Consider the following 21,240-nt stretch of genomic DNA (forward strand, 5'->3'; position numbering starts at 1 on the left):
TAGTTTGTGAGTAAATGCTAGGCTGCACTTTACATTCGGGAATGTATTTCCTGAAATAAGCTACACTGGTAAATATGTCACTTTCCTTCTAGTTTATCTTTTCTCATACTTGCATACAGCTTACTTCTCACTGAAGCCCATACACAGCCCCTCATTCTGGACTGTGGTTTCCTTAGCCTGCTTCTGCTTTCTATCTTCAGGAAATACTGAAATCTCTAGTACATTGATTTTTTTCTCCTCTGTTCCTCTCTACCATTCCATTCATTTTCATGGGTTTATTCCTTTTAAATTTCTATATTTTAACTTCAGAGGAGTTTGGGAAAGAATGGGAGAAGCATGTATCTATTTAGTCTGTCATCTTTTACCAGAAGACTCCACAAGTCCACTTCTTAAATAAAAATAAAATTTCTCCTTAGATTTAAGGGAAGGAAGTATAAATGTCCCCTAACTCATAACTATAGTTTTGTTGTTGTTTGTAATTCTCTTGTTATAGACTTAATTTATATTCCTGTCAAAGCTTTCATTAAAGTTTCTGATAAAACTTAAGTCAGGGTAGAGTCCCCACAGGAAAAAGAATTCATCCATATGAACCTTTCATGAAGGGACCACATGTCGAGTTGAGGGCAGGTTAAAGGAACAAACAAGAGAATGGCGAGGAACCAGGGACAAGCAACAGAAGGATGCTGCTAGATCGCTAGGACGGAGGGGACAAAGGGAGGAATAGCGTTATGGGAGCCCAGTAGGCACTATTAACTGTGGAGAAGGGGCTTTTCAGCAGAAACTGTATTATAGAGAGATACAGTTACTGTGATGAAGCAGATAGTGGGGAAGAAATGCCAACTTCTTCTCTGCCCTCCCATCTCTTGGCAGTGCTATCCACTGGCCAGATCCAACCAGAAGCTAGTCAGCAAATATGGCCCCAAAGATGCAGTTTTTATGAGTCAGAGTAGGGCCAAGAATGGATCGAGGGGGTAAGGGTGAGAGGTAGACAGAGAACTGGTATTAAAACCTAGTGTTTTATTAGCAATGTAGTTCAAACATTGAATATTTGTGATTTCACAAAACATAAACAGAAATATGTAATGATAGATATATTATGTATAATGGTCTTGATTAAACGTAAAAAACTATTAAGAATCCTCATTCTCATGAGTACTTTTTTAAGGGAAAGAAAAATATGTAGCAGATGAATCTAAGGATAATCAAGGCCATCATGTGAATTAAGACAAGCTCAAAGATCCTGAACGTAAAATAAATCATAACCAGACTTTGTATTCTAAACATGGAAAATTGCTACTATAATTAAAAATTATGTCATATGGTATTAGCAGTCAGGATAGTGGTTATCCTAGGGTGGCAGTGACTGGGAGGGAGCATGAGGGGCTTTGGGGGTACTGGTAATGTTTTGTTTCTTGATCTGGGTGCTAGTTACACAGATGTGCTCACATTGTGAAAATTCACTGGTTGGTGCACTTGTGGTTTGTGTGTGTATGTTATATTTCAATAAAAATCTAAAAAAAAAAAAAAAAAAAGATAACAGCCCTGAATACAACTTAAAAAAACCCCCACTATATCAATGTATTTTTCTGTCCTCCTTTAGACATTCTCACTAACAGCTCATAAGGATTTATTGGAACAACTAAAACAATGATGTACATTCAATAGAAACGAAAGGCAGACTTTAGCTTCAAGGAATTTGTGATCTGCTTAGGAAAACCAAACATTTAGACATGAAATTAAGAATATTAACAAGCAATATGTCAAGCTATGAAGAAGGCCATAGTGAACACAGATCCACTACTGGCATGTAATTCATTCTCATTAGAAGGCCAAGGTAAAAATACTCCCCAAGTGGGCTCTTTGTGGTGGAAATCTGTTTCTTTTTAACCTTAACAAAGGGCAACTAGGCCAACTAGACCAAATGCCTGGTTTCAAAACGTGCTTCAGTGATTGCTGTGGGTGGGCAAGGGGGAGCCTGAGTGGCCCCTCTCTTCTGCTTCAGTAAGAGTAGCCCTGTTTTATACTTTAGGTTCTGTGTTAATTTTCATTTAACAAAAGGATTTTGTTGCTAAAACAAGCTTGAAATCTACTCTTCTAGAAATCTGACCTCTAGATTTGTGTGTATCAATTGACATATTGCCAGCTGAAAAATTTTAAAAACCTCTGAAACTGGTAATAAAACCCATTTTAAAAAGGAAGTGACAATTACCTGAAGTAAAGGGATAAAATCCTCCTGCTCTAGAGAGCTACAGCTGGGCTTTGCTAGAAGACAGATAAACTTAGAGGCATCATCATGATGGTTATTCAGCAACCTGTAAAAGAAACAATTGTTTAAGAAGATTGTCTACTGTGAACAATGATCACAACATCAATAGTTGGTAATTTCAGTCTGATCCGAAGGCCATTTAGATCAAGCATCAAGTGCTCTCTTTTCTTTCTTTTTTTTTTTTAAAGATTTTATTTATTTATTTATTTTTCCCCCCAAAGCCCCAGTAGATAGTTGTATGTCATAGCTGCACATCCTTCTAGTTGATGTATGTGGGACGCGGCCTCAGCATGGTCGGAGAAGCGGTACGTCAGTGTGCCCCGGGGATCCGAACCCGGGCCGCCAGCCGCGGAGCGCACGCACTTAACCGCTAAGCCACAGGGCCGCCCCTCAAGTGCTCTCTTTTCAATGATTAAAAAAAGAATTTTTCCATGCTCTTGATTTTGTCAAAGGGACATCTTAATAAAAGCTCAATAACAAGATGATATATTATTTTTGTAGAATGCTTCTGGGGCTGAGACCACGGAGTCAACTGAACTAATGCAGGTAAAAATACACTTAGGTTTAGCACCGGACATGGAACCAGAACCACCCACCAGCCAGGAGGGAACACATCAGATGGACCACTGTGCACCACATAAGACATAAACTTCTGTTTGCCCAGCTTAGCAGACATATTCAGGGCCAACCTGATAGTGGCTTTTGAAATTAGACTTTGAAGGACCAGGATTTAAAAAAATGGATGCCCTGTTAAGTCTTCGAGCTCCAAGAATTCCTCATATCCAACTAATTGCTGGACATTTCCATTTGGATACTATACTCTTGACAGTAAAGTCAAAATATTGAAAGACAAATTTAAAATCTTCCTCTTAAAGTCAGTCCTTTTCATGGATGTCTATCTTTGTTAATAGTGGTACCATAGTGAGCTACCTGAGCTTGAAATTTTGAAGTCATTTTAAACTTATTTCTCTTCCTTATTCCCCATATCCAATTAGTCTCCAAATTTTCTTGCTTTTCTTCCTTAACCATTTATCGAATGCTAACTGTGTGCCAAGTACTGTGTCTGGCCTTGAAGATACTTGGGATACAAAGAAAAGAGGATGCAGTTTTGTGCCCTGTAAGGAGCTTAAAGTCTAGTGAGAGAGCTATACCAATAAGATTATACTCCTGTGTGACAGCCACGACAGAACTGTAATAAGCACAGGGTGTCACGGAAGGACACAGGAGGGCCAGTGAGATTCCCTGAAAAGGGGAAGTAGGAAAGAAGGGTGCTGTGGGTCAAGAGGGTCAGAGGTACAAATGCCTGTGTGAGAGGGCATGAGATATCTGGGCAACTACAAGTGCTGAGTTGGCCAGAGAAGGGGCATGAGCATGTGGGATCAGATCCTGGAAGGCCTTTCAGTTAGGTCGAGAAGTCTGGACATTAGTCTACTCCACAGAAGAATTTTAACTTGGACAGTGAGATAATCAGAGCTGTTTTTCAGAAATATCAAGCAAAAATCCAACCAAGGGCCTGAGCATGGATACTGGCAGTGGAGGCAGAGAGAAAGGGGCAAATTTGGTTGAAAAGAAAGGATGTGGTAGTTGATAGGTGTCGAGGGGTGAAAGGAGGAAGCCCATGATGACTCCCAGGTTTCTAGCTTGGACCACTAGGTGTTTAGAATACAGGATGGAAACACTGGAGTCCTGAGAAATATTTCCTTAAGACGTTTTAGACAACCATTCCTTCCTTTCTATTTCCATTGTACCATCAAGTCCAGGTCTTATTACTTCATGTTGAGACTGCTAGAAGGGAAGAGGGCCATAACAGGCTTCAGTGTTCATCCAACCTTATATCACAGACAATTCATCATTCTAAAACATCCTTTGAATATATATTTCCCTTTTCCAAAAATATTCAGTAGCGCTCTACCACTTATATGAATAAGTCTAAATGCCTAAGCTGGGCATTTAAGGCCCTGTGTAATTAGGCTGGAGCCTGCCTACTTACCTATCTCACTATTTTGCTAAATGAAACTTCCACTCCACGCAGCTGACCTGACCCACTATTCTCTGAGTGTGTCATGTGCTTTCTTGCCTCTGTGCCATTTCTCACGCTGTTGTACTCTCCTAGAATACCACCCCTCCCAACTTGGCTATCTGAATGCTGGCTATTCTTTAAGGTCCAGCTAATAACCCAACTCTTTCAAAAAGCCTTCTCTGACAACTAAATTTCTTACTGATCTTTGTATTATTTAATTTATATGTACTATATATACCATTGTATTGTTAGCTTTCTTTTATCTCTCTGGCACCTAAAGGGCAGGCAGTTATAGCTCTTTTTTTCCTTAGCACCCAGCATAGTGACTTTCACAAAGAAGATTCTCGAAAAATGTTTGTGATCTGACTGACAGATGTATACTTAACTGCCTTCATTTGTGATTATTAAAGCTATGGTATTATCTTTATATCTTTTTCTCCTTATCATTCTTCAGCATGCTCAAGGCCCCCAAAGTTAAATAAATATATATTTTAGAAAAAGATTAGTGCAATAGATGCTGATGGGAACCAACTCTTAGGATCAGAAAATGGGTGGGATGATCACAACAAAAAGGCGGTGAAGTCTTTGGAAAGGAGCATGTTTATAAAGAAAGGATAGCACTACTAAATAAAAACCTCACTAACATGACAGACGAGAGATACTCTGAGAGGGAAAAGTCAAATCGGGTAGGGCCTATTGCTATCAGAAGCAAGAAATAGAAAGAAAAGGTGAATTACAATTTTCAGCCAATGCTAGTGGCTAGTGAACTTTATATGGCAGGAGAAAAGGAGGTAATAAAAGTTGTGAAAGCTAGAGAAAGAAGGTAAACATAGCTATTCTAAACTGGTATCTTCCAGGGCTCTTAAGACAAAATATTGTTTTGTTAATGGACAAATGGCATGTTGGCATGAAAAAGTAAGAGAAAGTAAAGCATAAAAAAGCTGGAGCAATATTGCTGCTCCCTCTGCCACAAAGCTGGTAATATAGGAATTCAAACGAAAAGCTATGGAGCAATGTCTTTCCCCTAAAAATGCCCTGACTGTAAGAAAAACAGATGTCAGAGCACAGAGAAGAAAGGGGCAGTAGAGCAGGGAAAGGAGGGGGAACAGAGGCAGGAGAACAAGAGCTCGTTAAGGGGTTCATCCTCAAACCACTTGGAGGAGGGCTAGGAAGCCTCCACCCTACGAGCACTGGGACAGGAGGGAAAGTATTTCCTGTTATGCTGTGACTGTTATGCTGTGACTTTTATATTTGACTTTTCCCCAAGATTATATAAAGCCCATTATTGGAGCAAGTCAGATCCGTAGGTATATGCTGACAAGTTTTAGTTCTGTGTCATTATCTGCCAATTATTTTTTGTACTTGAAAGTTTTTTTGTTTTTGTTTTTTTGTGAGCAAGATTAGCCCTGAGCTAACATCCGATGCCAATCCTCCTCTTTTTGCTGAGGAAGACTGACTCTGGGCCAACATCCGTGCCCATCTTCCTCTATTTTATATGGGATGCTGCCACAGCATGGCTTGACAAGCGGTGCATCGGTGTGCGCCCAGGATCCGAACCTGCGAAAGCCAAACCACCAGAGTGGAGCACGTGCACTTAACCGCTACGCCACTGGGCCAGCCCCTGTTCTTGAAAGTTTTAATACATATACCATACTTGGGCCCAAGTTGCGTTATACAAAGGATACAATTTATTAAAAAAATTACAAAAATAAACACATGTCTTCTTCAGGGTCAGTGTTAACTCAAACCATCAAGTTTAGTTGCTTAGTCTCTCCAAATAGCCATACTTTGGGTCTCCTTTAAAGCACCCCGGCTTTTAAAAGGCATTTTAAGAGCTCAGAGAGGAGCTCCCACTAGAGGGCACTCCAACCATTTTAGTATCTGGCCAGAAGATAAAGATTTAACATAGAAACATGTGCTTAACTATTCATAGAATTTTTTTTAAATGAAAAAATATAGGGACAGTTGCTCATGCTATATAACTTCATAATCAGTTTCCTGCAGTTACCTAAAATGAAGACTTGTGCTTCATGTCTTTTTTTCCCCTTTTGCCTTTTGCAGAAACCTCTTTTCCCTAGAGATAAAATTAAAATGATTCATCTCAATAAAGGAATACAGCTGTTGTGGCTGCTGCTGCTCTATCCACCAACGTAAATCCCACCCCATCTCAGTGACACACAGTCTTAAGACAAAAAAACTGGCTCTCACTCTTCTTAATATTATGCAATTAATTGCAGGTAAATCAAGTTGGATACTAGTTTTCCTATAGTCAGCCTCAGGCTCACAAACACAGGGTCCTAGAATATTCAAAATAACTTAGACTATAAGTAGTTACAGTTCTTGTCCCTGTCTCTAATCTTTTATAGAATAGACTATTTCCTTTTTTTCAATCTCCCAGCTTGTTCAAAGCTTTCTCTTAAACAATCATAACTCACTTCTTGCTGCTTTCCCAAACTGTTGGATGGTTTTTGCCAACAATGCTGAACTCAATGGCTGAAGATACCTCTGACAAGAGCCGTGCAATATCCCTAATCTTTCTACCCCTGGTTCACAGTCCAGTTGAGGCCTTTTCAGGGCCTGGCACCTACCAGGGTGAAAGAAGCTAGCTGAGTGAAAGCTACAACATCTACACATTTCAAGTTCTTGAATTCTGCTACTGTTATATGCTGATTTAAAATGACAATAACAATAATAACAATTAATAATAGACAATTGGACCACCCAGTGAAGTCCTGGCTTCACTGGTAGGGAAGGGAAAGGGAATCCAAGTTGACCTCCCGATTGTTCAGGCCCATTTTCTTCTTCTATTTTCTTCCCCCAGATTTTAGGCTACCAGAAATACTAATTATAAACACCTCAAGGGCAAATGCCAATTCCTTTGCTTGTTTACTCCTGGCTAATTAGTGCTTTTTTGTGATTTCCAGCCTACAAGAAATTCCCTTACACTTAACGACTGCTTATCCATACATTAAAAAAAAAGAAAGACATTTCTCAGATTTTATCCTGCAGTTTTCTATTTGCTATAGGAGAGGTGAAATGGTGACCGTGACACTGACAGTGTCATCCCAATAGTGTACAATAAATGATTCTCCTAGGGCCCTTTTAGTCCTTGGTATTTGGACAACTTAGAACTATTCCCTGTAATAATATGACTAAAATCCACCTGGAAAACAAAGCATTTGTAACTTTTAGCTTTGGTGTGTTTCTCTAAAAGAAGTCCATCAACTGGTAGAGTCTTATATATCCTAGTCATGTTAGTTCTAATGTAATGCATGAAGAACTTGGTGAACTCAACTTGCTGCTAAATTTTTAAAAATAAGAATATACTTATTAATCGCCTACTATGTTCTCAAGCATTATACTACTAAGGGCTTTTAGGTGGCATGAAGAAATCAGAAGAAATCTGTAAGCTGAATTCTGCTGCTATTTTATGTTGATTTTAAATAATAATAATGATGATGATGATGATAATAGGTGAATAGCATTTCCTTTTTTTTTTTTTTGTAAGATTTTACTTATTTATTTCCCCCCCCCCAAAGCCCCAGTAGATAGTTGTATGTCATAGCTGCACATCCTTCTAGTTGCTGTATGTGGGACACGGCCTCAGCATGGCCGGAGAAGCGGTGCGTTGGTGCGCGCCCGGGATCCGAACCCCGGCCGCCAGCAGCGGAGCGCACGCACTTAACCGCTAAGCCACGGGGCCGGCCCCTAAATAGCATTTCCTAATAGTTTACCAGGAAGGGTATCCAGCCTAGAAAAGGTGAGAAGAACAGATGTAAAGAAGGCTAGGCTGATCAGTTAAAAGAGGTGGTAGAAGGGGCAAGCTATGACATTCTCTTAAAATGTATAAATATATCAAGAAATAACTTCTAAAGAAGAAGAAGGGAGAAAAAAAGAAAAGACAGAAGAAAGTCAGGTTTGAATTCAAGAAAACTTGTCAGGATGTTAAAATCCAGGAGTATCTTGATAAAAAGTACAATTCCTGTGATCCTTAACTGGAGCTTTCAAAAAGTAATGATTAAAATCTATTAGAATTCAGTTGTTTTTAATAAGTCAACTAGATATAATTCTAAATTGGATCTTATGAGAATGGAAACTGTATTTTTCATGTGACACATGTGGTGTGCTCCCCTTAAGGGAGAATCTTTACTTTTATGTGACTGCTCTAAGAGTCAAATCCTAAGACCCAAATTTAACGAGTAAAACTAAGAAACTATCAAATAGTTATTAAAGAGGTATTTCTGAAGATCTGTTTTACTGATTAGAGACATGTAAGATAATGGCTTATGAAAAGAATTTGTGTGTGAGTATAAATGGTTGTTTATACTCATTGTGTAATCATTGAATTTTACTTGTTGAAATAAAGGGTAAAGGGAAAATTAATAAATGAGTAAAATAAGTGACCTTTATAAAGTATATCATGAAGACCAGACAATTCTTTGCCTAGCCCCAGAGTAACTGTTCACATACTTACTTTCTCCACATGGCAACGAATGACTGTGCTGACACAAATCCTGTCATCTCTCCCCCTGCAGCCCTGAACATGGGGGCTTTCCAATAGAGAGGACAGCCACAGACCTGCAAATAAAACACAAATACAGTGTAAGCTAAGGGGCAGTGAAGAGATGACACGGCCAAAGAAAGGACCTCTGTGGCTTTTATCCTTCATGCCACCATGGATAAAGGGCCCTTAGAGGAGCAAAACTGGGGCAGACACAAATATATCAGCTAGCGCAGATTCAGCGAGAGACAGAGGGGAAACAAAATAGAGGATTATATGTTTAATGAAGAAAAGGGAAATCCATTTACCTTTCCTCCAAGTTCATTACAGTGATGTTTCTTTTCCCTATCCTGATACTTAAAGCAACCAGTCTCCCTTCCTACCACTCTTACATCATATATTTTCTGCCTTCTAGAAAGAAAAAGAAATGACTGAATGTCATGGTTGTGTATGCCTTTCCTTCCGACAGCAGAAAAGTACAGCCACTGTTATCACTCGGTCATTTGGTGTTAATACACTCTACCACCTAGCTCCCTCTCTCTCCTTTGCCTATTATATCACTAAGCCCCAGGTTCAAGAAGAACCAGAAAAACCTAGACCATTTAAGAAAATAGTCATCAAATCTATTTAAATGATTATAATTCAGGTAAAAGATGAAAGGTAAAAATCAAAATGCTATCATTTATTTATATTTTAGAAGCTACCATAAATAATCACATATTTTTTATAAAGGGAGAACTGGGAACGAATCTAAAACACCTACAATAACCTAAAAGGTAATGATTTTTTTCTCAATAAAAAGCTCTTTTTTCAATTAAAAAAAAATTATTCTTATACTCTTATAAGAAAGAGTTTTTACCAAATTTACCTGCTTTCTTCCTATAGGGAAAATTCTTTCCTCTAAGTAATAATAACATCTAAATATTAAGCAGAGAAATAGTCTCCAAATGTTCCTAATTTTATATATACATGTAAAACATATTCCCAAATCTGGAACTCTTCAAAGAGTCACATCTTGTTATGAGATAAAGATATTCTTATTATTCATACTAGATATAGGATCTGTTGAGCCTTCATCTTTCTCTAAAGGAAAGTTTCTCCTCTGCAGCTTGAGTAGATGTGAATCTACATTAAGTTCAGGTGAAGTTGTTCCTGTTGTGAGACCGCAGCGGACAGGGGAATCCCCACAGACACCTGAAGCATACCTCGTCTGAGATTAGTCATGCTAAGAGAACACCCAAGGCTGCTGGGCTCATGTCAGAGAAGAGGATATGGAAGGCAAGTTTCAAGAGAAGGAAGGTAAGTACAGGGCAGAAATAGGCTGCTCCTGCCAGGGCCGCTAAAGCATGTTCTGCAAGCAGGGTGGAATTTAAGATTTTTTAAGTCCAGAGGTCAAATACCTCCACTGAGGTCAAGAATGAGAGAAAGGTGTTGCTTAGGAACCAAACGGATTTTGTTTAGTGTGTAAATTATGATTGCCAAGATACAAAGCTCACAATTAATATACTTTGGGTGGTAAACTATCAAATCCACTTTGCCCAATCCCAATCCTCTCTTTCATGCAGAATGGTGGTTTGCCAAGAAAATGCTCTTAAATGTGACAGACTATTGGCAACTGCTGGGAAAGCTGAAAGAATATTTTATATTATGGAGGTGGGGGTGCAGAGTCACAAACAGAAAGATAAAGTACAGGGAGAGATCGGAACTGGCTTGCCAAAGTGTATGAAATGCACTCCCACCCATGGTCACTCATGGATTTTTCAGAATTAAAGGGATCAGGAATCTTGTAGCTCAACCTCAGGAAGTGATCACCAGCCTCAGCTGAAACATTTCCAGGGCCTGTGTGCTTACCACCTCCCGTGGGGCTACTGCCACTATTAAACAACGTTCATTCCCTTGGATTATGGTCTTTTCTCCAGAAGACTCCTGTTAAAATGCATACATGCCAGCTTGCGAGGAGTAGTTAGTCCCTGAGACATTTACACTTATAAAGTTATTATGACCTAAAGGCAAAATCCTAAGAGATAAGGCACAGAATGGGTATGTTTTGAAGTAGACTGGGAAGGATTGATCTATATTTCTCATAGTGGGGTACCCTGAGCAGCCAACTGTTAGGCAGCATGAGGGTACCAGGCCCTTGCAGAAAATGGAAAAAAATGGGAAGGGCAGTGAATGGCAAGGGCTGCAGATACTACACTCTGACTACTTAAAAAAAGTGTATGGCTGGCCTACATTTGCTTAAAAACAAACAATTTAGATAAAGGGAGTCATAAAATGAATAAGAACCTAAAAAAGTAAACTATATTAATCTGAGGGCAAGAGAATAGAGACTTTTATAACAGAGGAGAGAGCAAGCCAGTGTCAAGACTTTTTATGAAGGAGAGAATGGATGACAAGTGGGGATGTACAGGGAGATACAGAAAATGAATTTAGGAAACTTAGGTTTAGAGGAGGAGGCAAGAGTTAGTGTATGGTAATCAAAGTCACTGGAGCAAATAATTTGATCTAAGAATGGCCCAACAACATGAAGAACTGAAAGCAACATTGTCTAATGATACATTCAGGAAGAGATGATCACTCAATATTTGTAATGTTTTTTAACATTTAAAACATTTCACGCCTGTCATTTCATTTGGTCCTCACAGGATCCCCATGCAGAAGAGGGCAGGTATTTTTTATCCCATTCTACAGAGAAAGAAATAAAGGTACAGAGAGGCTACCTTGTAGGCCATAGGCACGATGGGTCAAGATGGTGCCTCATCAGCCAGATAAGAGGAGCTGGGGGCTTTGTGTGGTTCAGAAGACAGTTCCGTTCTTTTTCAACTTGCTGCTAGAGGCTAAAACTCCATGGTGAATCCTCTGGCCCAGTCTCTGACAAATGCTTTTCCTACTGCTCCTCAGTTTCTGTTGCTACCCTGCTTTTGTCCCTCTTAGACTCATTCTCTATTCATTTCTTCTCCATCATCACTTAAAGCTGTGGAAAAAAATACAAACTATACACTGAGAATTTAATCAGAAATGGGCATTAATCTCTCCAGGGCTGTCTGAGGTCAAAGATGAATGAGCTAAACGTCACCAAAAGATGCAGATTTCATAAACAGAGAGTTTTCTTCGCACTTAAAAAACAGATCCCAGTCTCAACAGCTATATTTAAGCATCACTAAGAGTAGGTTGCAAACTCAAGCTGGTCTTCCTAATAGCTTTATAAACTACAAGAGTCCACAAAAATGGTCATTTGTTGCTCGGACCACCTCTCCCCTCATTGTCTCTTAAAGGTTGTCTGTCTTCTCCTTTTCCTATAACCAACCTGTCCTGAGAATACAAGCACATGAAGTGCAAGTGCTATAGACACAGAGCTCACTGCCTAGTGGTAGAGAAGACCTGTCTGCAGAGTAAAGAATGGCTGAAAATAAGGATGGCTTAGTGAGTGCTAACAGACTGCCATAGCCAAGTAAAAGCTAGATTAAATGGGGATTAACTAGCTGGAAGACACGATTAAATTAATTTCTAAAACAAATGATTTTAAGAATACAGAGACAAAATCCAATAAAATGAGCTAATACAGTAATCCAAAATGAAACAGTACAAACCAATATATCTTCTGAGGTCATTATACACACATCCTCATTTTTATACGCTACGTTAGTTTTAACTTTTTAATGGTATGAGCAGTTTCCCTTGCTATCTGAGCTGACAATTAAGGTTTAAGAGCAATGAACACAAATGCTTGGCATTCGTGAATGGGATTTAGGGCTACAATCAAGTATAATTCAGACAAGTTAACCAGATATGTATATGTGTATAGTTGGCCCTCCATATCCACAGGTTTGCACCCACGGATTCAACCACCAGGTATCACAATTTTGCAGACATGGAGGAAGTGAATTGAGTCTGAGGATGTGAAACCCGCGTATATGAAGAGCCAATGGTATTCTGTGCTACACCATTTTATATAAGGGACTTGAGCAACCGTGGATACTGAGGGACGGCTGTACTGGCTATTGTGCCACATGATGATTAGGTATAAACAGTATATTGTGACGTAAATCACTGTTACTATGGCTAAACAAAATAGTTTTTTATCTCTTTAAACTTCTCTATGTTGTCAGCTTCAACACTGGCAGTTTTTCCTGATGCCACATATAGATTGATCCTCACTGCCTGTAAATAGCAAAGTCCTTTCTCTGACTCCCTAGCATGCAGAGACCCCTCCCCTGACTTGACTACACTCTTTCCCACACCTCCCTTGACCGCCTGTGGAGTCCTTAGGCTTTCTGTTCTCCTCTCCCTGAATCTGTTGAATGCTAGGGACGCCACTAAACCACGAAGCAGGGCAGGGCTACCACCATACAGGGGTGGGAGGGCCAGAATAGGAGGGTGGAGGCAGAGCGGTAGAAAAGGCTGAGGAGAACAGGCTCCCCAGTCAGGGGCTGGGAATATTCAGAGGAGGAAGGTCGACCCAGAGGACCTGTATTCAAGACAGAGCAGGCTGCAGGTCTCTGCCAGGAGGCACTAATCACTTGGATCTGCTCTCCAGATGTGTGACCCCAGCACAACACCGGGGAACTACCATGTCCCTTAACCTGGACAGGCTCTCCTTGCCTGCCTGCCCGAAGCAGTCCATGAGACCTCCTGTGTCTCTCACACCAATTGTTGCCATGCTAGAAATACCCCATTTTGCATTTATGCAGTTAACATGTTACCTCCAAATGCAGATTTCATTCATCCTTGCTAAATTCTATCTTTTGGGCTTAGATTCATCATTCCAGCTTATTCAGACAATTTACCATCTTGGTTTATACAACAGCCATCTTTCAAAGCTTTGAGTAAGAAAATGCCAATGCCCTGAAGGAACTTATAATTTATTTGGGTGGATATTCATTGGAAGTTAGCTAATGGTATGCTAGCATATGTTCAGGGGAGATAACATATGGTAGAAAGAGCACAATGCTAGGAGTTAGAGGACTTGTTTCCTGACGTGCTAGTTTTGCAACTTCAGGTAAGTACTTGTGAGACTTCAGTTTCCTCATATATAAAATAGAGTGGCAACAGGTGAGCTCTGATTTCTGAGTTTGTTTAAATCTGTTAAGGGATCAACAAGCAAGTTCTACGATGGGGGTGAAGAAAGGGGGAATAAAAGAAACAATTTCTTCTCATTTCCCTTAAAATCACTCTATTTACAAATTATTTAAAGCAGTAACAAATGTTCTGAGGCTAGAGGTAGGCCAGAGGACAGGGCATAACTGGAATGAGGATTTAGAGACTTCTCCAAAGACATCATGGAAGCAGGTCTTAAGGGATGGGTGATTTGGAGTTGGCAGGACTGGAAGCCCATTTTGGAGTGGAGAACTCTGAGAGCTCAAATGCAGAGGGGTGCCTGTGGGAGGGCAAGTGGGTCAGGCTCACACAGGTAACAGTAGTTTGGGTTTTAGCCTCAGGATCAGTTTTCAAATTTTTAAATATTATTCCTGAAAGCAGGGCAACCATTCCCAGTGCAAGTGTGCGTGGGGTCTTGGGAGCTCCCAGTTGGTATCCTCCTTGCCCACGCAGCCCTTAGCCTACTAAACCCCTCTGTCTCTTGAAACACAGCCTGAAACCACTGCTAAATCGTGAGATATGATATGACTCTTCAATATACGTGCATGATAAAAATAAAACCCAAACAAAACAAGCACTGCTACACAGGGTAGGAATCCCTGAATATTGCTGAGCTGGGGACTATAAATAACAAAATATGATCTGAGGGTCATGCTCAGTATTAACAGTATTAACATTGTTCTAGGAGGAGGCTGAAGGTATAGAATGCAGTTAGTGAAGATGTTACAGTAGTCCTGGCATAAAGGGCTAAGATCTTAAATCAGAAGCAGTTGGATATATTGGAAAGTATCAAAGACTTGCTTTCTAGTGGCAAATCCATTTATTTCTGAGTAGAACTACTGTGTTGAGCTGGCCTAATGGTTCCTAGTCCAGCTTTAGGGCAAAGAGTTATGATCAACGGGCAAGAATAAAAAAAGATTCATATTGAACACAAGGGAAATTTTTCCAACAAGAAAGGCTATTTAACGATGGAATAGGCTACTTGGCAAGGTAGTGAGGTTCCTGTCACTGAAAGCATTGAAGCAGAGAATGAATTTATGTGTTGGTGATGTCATGGATGGAATTCCTGTATTAAATGGGAGGTTGGACTGCAAGATCACTAAGGTTTTTTTCAAACTTAAGACTTGCATGAAATAGGATCATAGCTAAAGATATATTAGGATCAAATAAATTTTTTCAACATGGAAAAAAATGCATGCTTAAAAACAGAGAGCAAAGAATCAGTGAAAAGAGGGAGATGGGGATTGCTGGAGAAAGGGAGATGACATCATTTAGTAGTTATATTACCTTTGCAATTTTTCCCATTTCATAAATGTCTGCTTTCTGATCTTCAATATCCATGAAAGCAGTTTCAATTCTGCTTAGAGTCTGTTCATGGTTACTGCAGGCATCTGGGAGTCCTTCAGGAAAGTAGAACCGTGGAATGTTTATGGACAATGGTGCATTCACAACATTATTCACATGAGGAACAGGGGAGAGAGGTTGGGGACTACTTGGAAAAGTGGCTGGAGGTGGAAGTGGTGTTCCAGGTTTCTTTTCTGGTTTATTTTGAATCTGGAAGGAAAATGTAATTATGAGAAAAAAAATTCTAAATAGTATATATTTCTTGCAAGTCCTCACCAGTAACAGGCAGTTGGGTATAAATATAAGAAACCATATTAGAGACAGTAGATTCAAGAGCTCACTTTACTCCAGAGGGTGGTAAGCATGCTTCTAGGGAATGCTTATCCACAATAAATAAATTAATACCTTCATTATCTGTCAATACTTGAGTTTACATAGATTTACGCTTAAAAAATCCTATAGTACATTTTCTCATCAGTGATGTGGCAGACATTTAAGAGCAATGTCAGCTGACACATTAAGGATCTCGAGGTGTATTCTCAGTCTACTAGAATTGGATTAGTAAATTCTTTGTTTTTTTTTTTTTTAAAGATTTTATTTATTTATTTCCCCCCCCCCAAAGCCCCAGTAGATAGTTGTATGTCATAGCTGCACATCCTTCTAGTTGCTGTATGCGGGACACGGCCTCAGCAGGGCTGGAGAAGCAGTGCATCGGTGCGCACCCGGGATCCGAACCCGGGCCGCCAGCAGCGGAGCGCACGCACTCAACCGCTAAGCCACGGGGCCGGCCCAAGATTAGTAAATTCTTTTTGAAGACTGTTCTTGGTCTTTCTGTGCATTTCTAGCTCTCCTTCAACAGGCAGATAGAATGAGCTCTTTTTAAATATATAGATCTAAAATGTACTGGGGATGCTGTCCTTTAACCTTCTTCTCTAGTTTGACTTTGTCTAGGCAGAATCACTGCCAGTCCCTGATGCAGAGAAAGTCTTTGTTAAGAAAATTAAAGCAGGGCCGCCCCGTGGCTTAGCGGTTAAGTGCGTGTGCTCCGCTACTGGCAGCCCGGGTTCCGATCCTGGGTGCGCACCGACGCACCGCTTCTCCGGGCATGCTGAGGCCGCGTCCCACATACAGCAACTAGAAGGATGTGCAGCTATGACATACAACTATCTACTGGGGCTTTGGGTAAAAAAAAAAAAGGAGGAGGATTGGCAGTAGATGTTAGCTCAGAGCCGGTCTTCCTCACAAAAAAAAAAAAGGAAAGAAAATTAAAGTATTTTTAGTTTTGGAATGTCTTCCACCAGGCTGATCTACCTGCCACTAGGGACTTGCCATTTTTTCAGATACACATTTCTCTCATTTTTGGTACACTCTAACAGGCAAAAATCACGGTCATTAATTTCAGCACAAACTCCCTTTACAGTTTATTAACTCATTTATAGTTTATATCATTCCTTTTTCCAAAAAGGATTTGATGTGGTGTACCATAGAGACTTAAGAAAGGACAGTATAAAAAGGGGGGGGGGCAATGGGGAGATTAAGATTATTCATGATGTACGGAGGGGGGAGGGGAGGTACACTAACATTCAGGTGGAAGTTTATTTTACCAATGAAGATTAAATTTAGTTCTGAGATTCCTAGCAGAAAGAGCAAAAAAGATTCCATGAAGATTTTCAGAGTTTTAATTTCTACTCAATTTTGACCAAATTATCTATTAAGGCTCATGAGCATGGCACTATATTATTAGATGCTACATAAAGTATGAAAGATAGACATGACTGTTCACTAGCTAAATTTATTTTAAATTTACTGTAAACATAAAATATTACTCGAGTGTTCTTCCTTAAATTATCCTAATGCCATATCTAAAGTTTGAATAATGTTTTACCTGTAAGAAGTAGATCTGAATATCGTATTTCATTTTGACATATGGGCTTATAACACGATCTTCAAATTCAGGATAAAAGTCCTAGCTACCCTTGAAAAGCATGAGTATTATAGGAAGACAAGCTTCATTCACATAAATAACTGATGAATATAATTTAATCTCCTCCTTTTGTTATACACGGTCCATTTTTCATATGTTAATATCTGACATTAACACATAGAGTGGAGTCTGCTCATATACTAATACTATTGGAGATATGAAAGGCAGTTGGTCACACCAAGCCTTTGCTGCAGTATCAGGGTATCGCCATATAAAGCAATAGTCAAGGAAGAAATGGCACAGAGGGAAGTGATGCCAATGAAATATGAAAAATTTAACAGAAAATAGTGATGGCTTACTAGCTCTGTGACCTCAGGAAACTTAAATAACATTTTAAAATTTCAGTAACAAACATAACTCCTACTTCTTGGAAGGTTGTCGTGAAGATTAAAGGAAATTACAGGATGCAATGTGGGTAAAAGGTTCAGGATAGGGCTGGGCACAGATATGTCCTTACTTAAGAAAATGAGTCACAAGGCCAAAGGGGGTTCTCAAAAGATTAGATTAAAATAACTTGGCACAGTCCTTCAGATTCAATAATAAATAATCATTTACATTTATAAAGCAATTTAAAGTTTACAACCACTTTTGATTTAACAAAGTGATAATCTATTCTAAGGAAACATTTCTCTCTGCCTTAATACAAAATCTCCAAATATTATTACATAGGCTTATGAGTCAATAACAGTAGAAACTGTTCTTAAATTTCTAAGATAAGGCATACAATTCTTCAGGGGCTTTACCTAGGTCATTTATATTAGTGTCATTTCCTTCCTGTTATTCTATGCTGAAAGAAATTTGTGAGACAATAAGTCTACAATCACCACAATTCTTTTTTTGTTTCCCCTGGTGTGACATCCAGGGCAGTTATGGATAACTTCAGGGCAGTTATAACCATAGGATTAAGACCACTGGTGTAGGGCCGGCCCCGTGGCTTGGTGGTTAAGTGCGCGCGCTCCGATGCTGGTGGCCCGGGTTCGGATCCCGGGCACGCACCGAGGCACCACTTCTCCGTCCATCCTGAGGCCGAGTCCCACATACAGCAACTAGAAGGATGTGCAGCTATGACATACAACTATCTACTGGGGCTTTGGGGGGAAAAAATAAATAAATAAAATCTTTAAAAAAAAAAAAAAGACCACTGGTGCCAGTGGGGATGAAACCCAATAGTCTAGTGAACACACACTACTGAAGAAGGTTTAGAGTGAGGCCTTTAATGTTAATTCTACAATTTTGCTTTGACAGAAAACAGTGACATTCAGAACAAACTCTGGCTATCTGTCAAAGTTTTTACTTGAATGGGAAAATATTTGGTTATATGATAGTCTACTTTCCTCAGTGTATTTCTTAACATGGAGCAATTCACTAATAGGCAGTATTTATTAATTCATTGATTAATTCTATATTTAATACAATTGATGTTAATATTTAATTTTTTTTTTGTGAGGAGATCAGCCCTGTGCTAACATCTGCCAATCCTCCTCTTTTTTTGGCTGAGGAAGACTGGCCCTGGGCTAACATCTGTGCCCATCTTCCTCCACTTTATATGGGACGCTGCCACAGCATGGCTTGCCAAGCAGTGTGTTGGTGCGCGCCCAGGATCTGAACTGGCGAACCCCAGGCCGCTGCAGCGGAGTGCGCGCAATTAACCGCTTGCGCCACCAGGCGGGCCCGATGTTAATATTTAAAGGGAAAATAAAAAGAAGGCATTTATTTTGAACTTTTCAATTTACTTTCCATTGAGTTCAATAGGAAACATATAATTTAAACCTTAAAGTAGTTTAAGGTCATAAAACTCACCCTTTACAAACGTTATAGAGTAAAACATAATAATATAAATTTTGCCAGATTCACCGACAAGTTTGGCATCTGCTCACTTTGAATAAAACTGTTTCACTCAAATCTAGGAACAGCATTAAAATAGAATTAGCTGGGTAAAGTATCTCAATTCTCCACTTCAGTCTTTCCTTATAAACACAGTATCATTTAGATATTCAGTCTGAATAGTATCCTTATGCTATTATGTCACTGTAGCATTTCCAATATTTGACCATTTTTGACCTATTTCTAAAAAAAGCAATTTCATATGGCTCACCCAAATAATTTGAAATTACTCTGGGTCAGAATAACAGTGAAACTATGGTTTCTTGCTGGATTCTGGATTGCTATCATTTGTGTGGCCCTTGACTTGTATTGTACTCAGTGTTAGGCAACTTGTTTGGTGAGACACTGGCCCTAAATTTGTAAGCAAATAAGCATGGACTCTGCGAGCAGTCATCGCAGGCAGAAATGACTCAATCTCACAGCTTGCTGAGGGAGGACATTCTTTCACAATCCAGAAGTAATTGCCATCCTTCACTACCTACATATATTATATCACAAACACATGATTTTCTATATATAAAAATAGTTCTTCATTCAAAAAGATTCCCAGATCAATATTATTTTTTAAAAAACATTCATTACAGATGTATGTATGTTAATACAAACACAATCTATTGATTCAAAGTGCAAATAAGGCTTTTAAAAGAGTAATTCTAGTTTCTCAAAGATATTTCTGTTAAACATTCTTTTATTTTCCTACTAAATTGTAAAATATTTTTTAAGTTGTATTTATTGTCTCTAAAACTGTATTCCCTCTCTACAAGAGAAAAATGTGAGTACTGTACTTCAGGTCCAGAAGGTCTATTTTTAAACCTGTTGGAATCTCTCTACAAATAGCTTTCTGCAAATAGCTGAATAGAGGACACAGATTAATTCCTTGATCTAATATCAAGTGAGCTGTAAAATTATTTGTAAGTTAGTTCACTGGGTGGTTTTATTAGTAATAAAAATATTTTAAAAGAAACACCCAAGTTTCAAACCTGTGTCTGCTGAAATGACTTCAGCCGCTTCTTAAACCGAGACGGGAGAACAAAATCACAGCCCCTGGCCAGGAAAGCTAACTCTCCCCTTAAGTCCGGGTCCCTTCGTAGAGATGTTTCCTTGATCATCATCTTTGAAAAGTGGATGTTTATTTACCAACTTTCCAGCACACTTCTGAAGATAGTCAGATTTAATAAGTTGTCAAACTCGTCAGGTAGAAAGGTATTTTTTTCTTCTTATCTCCCACAGAAATTAAGTTCAAGCATTGTGTTCTCCCAGCCTCCAGGAACCACAATCCATGCTTGTACTGACATGCAGCTGGTTCCCAAATACAGCCTGTGGCTCCCAATACCTGCTCATAATTTTCAAGTTAGAAACACTGCCTGCAATGGGCCTGCTGCTTCTTGTAGGTAGCTTTACGTCCAATTGACCTGCACATGCTGAGAATACAGAGCCTTCTGGGAAAGGAAGCACCCACTACTCTGAGCACCAAAGTTAGAAACATTACAGGGGGACCTAAAAATAGTGACTTCTCAGATAATGCTAACTTCTTAAACTCAGAGTATGTGAGGTGTCAATCCACATAAAACAGTTTCTCCTCCCACTAGAAGAGAAAGAACATGTAGAGTATTTTTGATTTTGCTATGTAATACTTTATGAAAAAAGAACAAGCTGCATTTCAAATCAGAAACTATCATTTTAAGAATACTTTTTTACTTCTTATTTGACGGGAAACAACAAAAACTCTCTAGATATACTCAGTCAAAATACGGAGGAAAACAAACTTTCATCCTCCAATGGTAATATACAAAGAGGTTTGTTGGTTTCAGATTTTAAAGTTAAATCCTTTCTTTGTCTGTTTGCAGAAGATTATCTTAGTCATCAAACACACTTTTTGGAAGTGACTGTGGATCTGAATACATTTGAAAATTTATTGTCAAAGTATTGGCTAAGAAAGTGGAACAACTGAATGAGAAAGCAGCTTTAGATAAATGTGAGTGAGTGAAATTTGGCTACACTAAAGGTACAAAAGATGATCAAATAGCAATTGCATAATACATCTTGAATTTGCGAGACTTTTTTTTAAAGGAGCTTTAAAGAAATCATCTATTTAAAAAATATTCTATTATTATATCATATATTAAACATCTGCCTCATAGTTA

General features: G+C 39.1%; 1 protein-coding gene across 2 annotated transcripts in view; it reads right to left on the bottom strand.

Annotated features, from left to right (window-relative positions):
* Nucleotides 1-21,240, bottom strand: part of PPP2R3A (protein phosphatase 2 regulatory subunit B''alpha) — a 121,557-nt gene that overhangs the window by 83,125 nt on the left and 17,192 nt on the right. The window contains exons 1-4 of one of the 2 annotated variants that reach the window (XM_058552666.1): nucleotides 20,077-20,223; nucleotides 15,172-15,438; nucleotides 8,761-8,864; nucleotides 2,210-2,312 (exon numbers count right to left, since the gene is read on the bottom strand). In XM_058552666.1, the coding sequence (XP_058408649.1) occupies nucleotides 2,210-2,312; nucleotides 8,761-8,864; nucleotides 15,172-15,438; nucleotides 20,077-20,208 (606 nt within the window). In that variant the 5' untranslated portion in view covers nucleotides 20,209-20,223. Of the gene's footprint in view, nucleotides 1-2,209; nucleotides 2,313-8,760; nucleotides 8,865-15,171; nucleotides 15,439-20,076; nucleotides 20,224-21,240 lie in introns of those variants that run through there. The other variant, XM_058552656.1, reaches the window with a different exon arrangement.

The sequence above is a fragment of the Diceros bicornis genome, chromosome 2 (genome assembly GCF_020826845.1).
Source record: "Diceros bicornis minor isolate mBicDic1 chromosome 2, mDicBic1.mat.cur, whole genome shotgun sequence".
Taxonomy (NCBI): domain Eukaryota; kingdom Metazoa; phylum Chordata; class Mammalia; order Perissodactyla; family Rhinocerotidae; genus Diceros; species Diceros bicornis.